The 1482-nt window shown below is 38.1% G+C and overlaps 1 protein-coding gene across 1 annotated transcript in view; it reads right to left on the bottom strand.

Moving 5' to 3' along the window:
• Positions 1 to 1279, bottom strand: part of LOC107579617 (atypical kinase ADCK3, mitochondrial-like) — a 3085-nt gene extending 1806 nt beyond the window's left edge. Inside the window, exon 1 of the mRNA XM_016265422.1 lies at positions 1161 to 1279. Coding sequence (XP_016120908.1) covers positions 1161 to 1225 — 65 coding nt within the window. The 5' untranslated portion in view covers positions 1226 to 1279. The remainder of the gene's footprint in view (positions 1 to 1160) is intronic.
• Between the last annotated feature and the right edge of the window lie 203 nt (positions 1280 to 1482).

The raw sequence follows: 1482 nt of genomic DNA, 5'->3' as shown, positions 1-1482 counted from the left end.
TAGATATTTGTACTGGAAAACAAGACAAAAATACTGAATAAGAAAGTAACGTAAACACTACTGAATGATGACTAAAATGAATGATGACTCTTTACTGAACCGGTTCAACCGAGCCGTCGCCAAGCCTCGCCTTTATTTGTACAATTTATATTATTCTATTACATTCGTGTTTTCTATAAAACTACATTGCAAACACCGTTTTAAGAAATCTTTAAATAAAGCTTTACTAACTTGACCAATTAGCAACTGTTTCCAGACTTCAATCTTTTGCTCTTTTCTAATCTAAGTCTACGGAGGACTGATAAGTTGGATAGTTACTGTTAAACTGCATTTAAAACTTTTCAAATAGATTGGAAATATAGATTCTGTGAGGTTATCAACAGTAAATCACAGATCATCTAAAGGGCAACTGTCCAAATGAACCAACTCAATAAAATCAATGGGGCTACCTGACAAAGAGCGGATATTCTAGAAGAAGTGTTTGATTATTTCCTCAGCTCTTTCGGATGCAAGGCTGTGTTTACACTACGTCAATACTTGCAGGAAACAAAAGTGTTACATCATTTTGAAAAGAGCTTATCTGCTGAACACTGAGTCTCATTAGTCTACTCAAAAGTAAAAGACACATCTCACCCTGAAGGCATGTACGTAACTATATCTCTCTCTTGGAACATGCGTTTCATTCTTCACCCTCCCTGTAAAGTCAGGGTCCCAGTAGAGGACAGGACATAGGGTACGGGCATGTTGTCAATGTTTATTATTTCCATTTGTGCTATATTTAAAATATGTCAGCACGCAAACTGTTCCTTAAGATCAAATCATTCAATCCCTGGCCTACAAGCTAGGTGGTTATTTTTAGCCCTGCGCTAAGGCCACAACGCTCCAGAGAAGCTGTTATATGAGGATACAGAAGTGCACAATCATTCGGAGCAGTTGTAGTGTTTATTTTCATGTGTGTAAACCTTCCTTTCAAAGGCATTATGGTACAGGATAGATTTAGCTTGGGTATGAGGCACATTGCAGTCTTAAACGTCCTGTAGGCCGTCTATGAGCCCACAGCCGCCCGGGATTTTATAGAGGGGTAGATTAACGTATAGAATGATGGGATGCTCTGAATTAGCAGTGAGAAAAATGTCTCCTGGTTGTTTTTGTCCACTCACTTGAATTTCCGAGCACACTTGGCTTCCCTTATGTAATCACACTCCAGCGCCAGCTCACGTCGCATCACATCTATCAAATGCTCCGGGAACAGACCTGCACATTCACAGACACAGTCAGACATGAGTCAGTAGGTTAGTTCATATAAAAAATAAAAAATAAAGATTTGTCACCAAGAGGTGGCACTCACAATTCTTCAGAGTTTATGCTTCCCTTGTGAAAAAGAAGTGCACTTAAATTGTATTGAGTGTGTGCTTGTAGTGTACTTCAAATCTTAAAAGTATATTTAAAAGAAATTGTACTAGCAGATAATATTATTGAAAT

This window comes from Sinocyclocheilus grahami, unplaced genomic scaffold (genome assembly GCF_001515645.1).
Source record: "Sinocyclocheilus grahami isolate Dianchi unplaced genomic scaffold, SAMN03320097.WGS_v1.1 scaffold18609.1, whole genome shotgun sequence".
NCBI lineage: Eukaryota > Metazoa > Chordata > Actinopteri > Cypriniformes > Cyprinidae > Sinocyclocheilus > Sinocyclocheilus grahami.
This window is presented reverse-complemented; position numbering and strand designations above follow the sequence as displayed.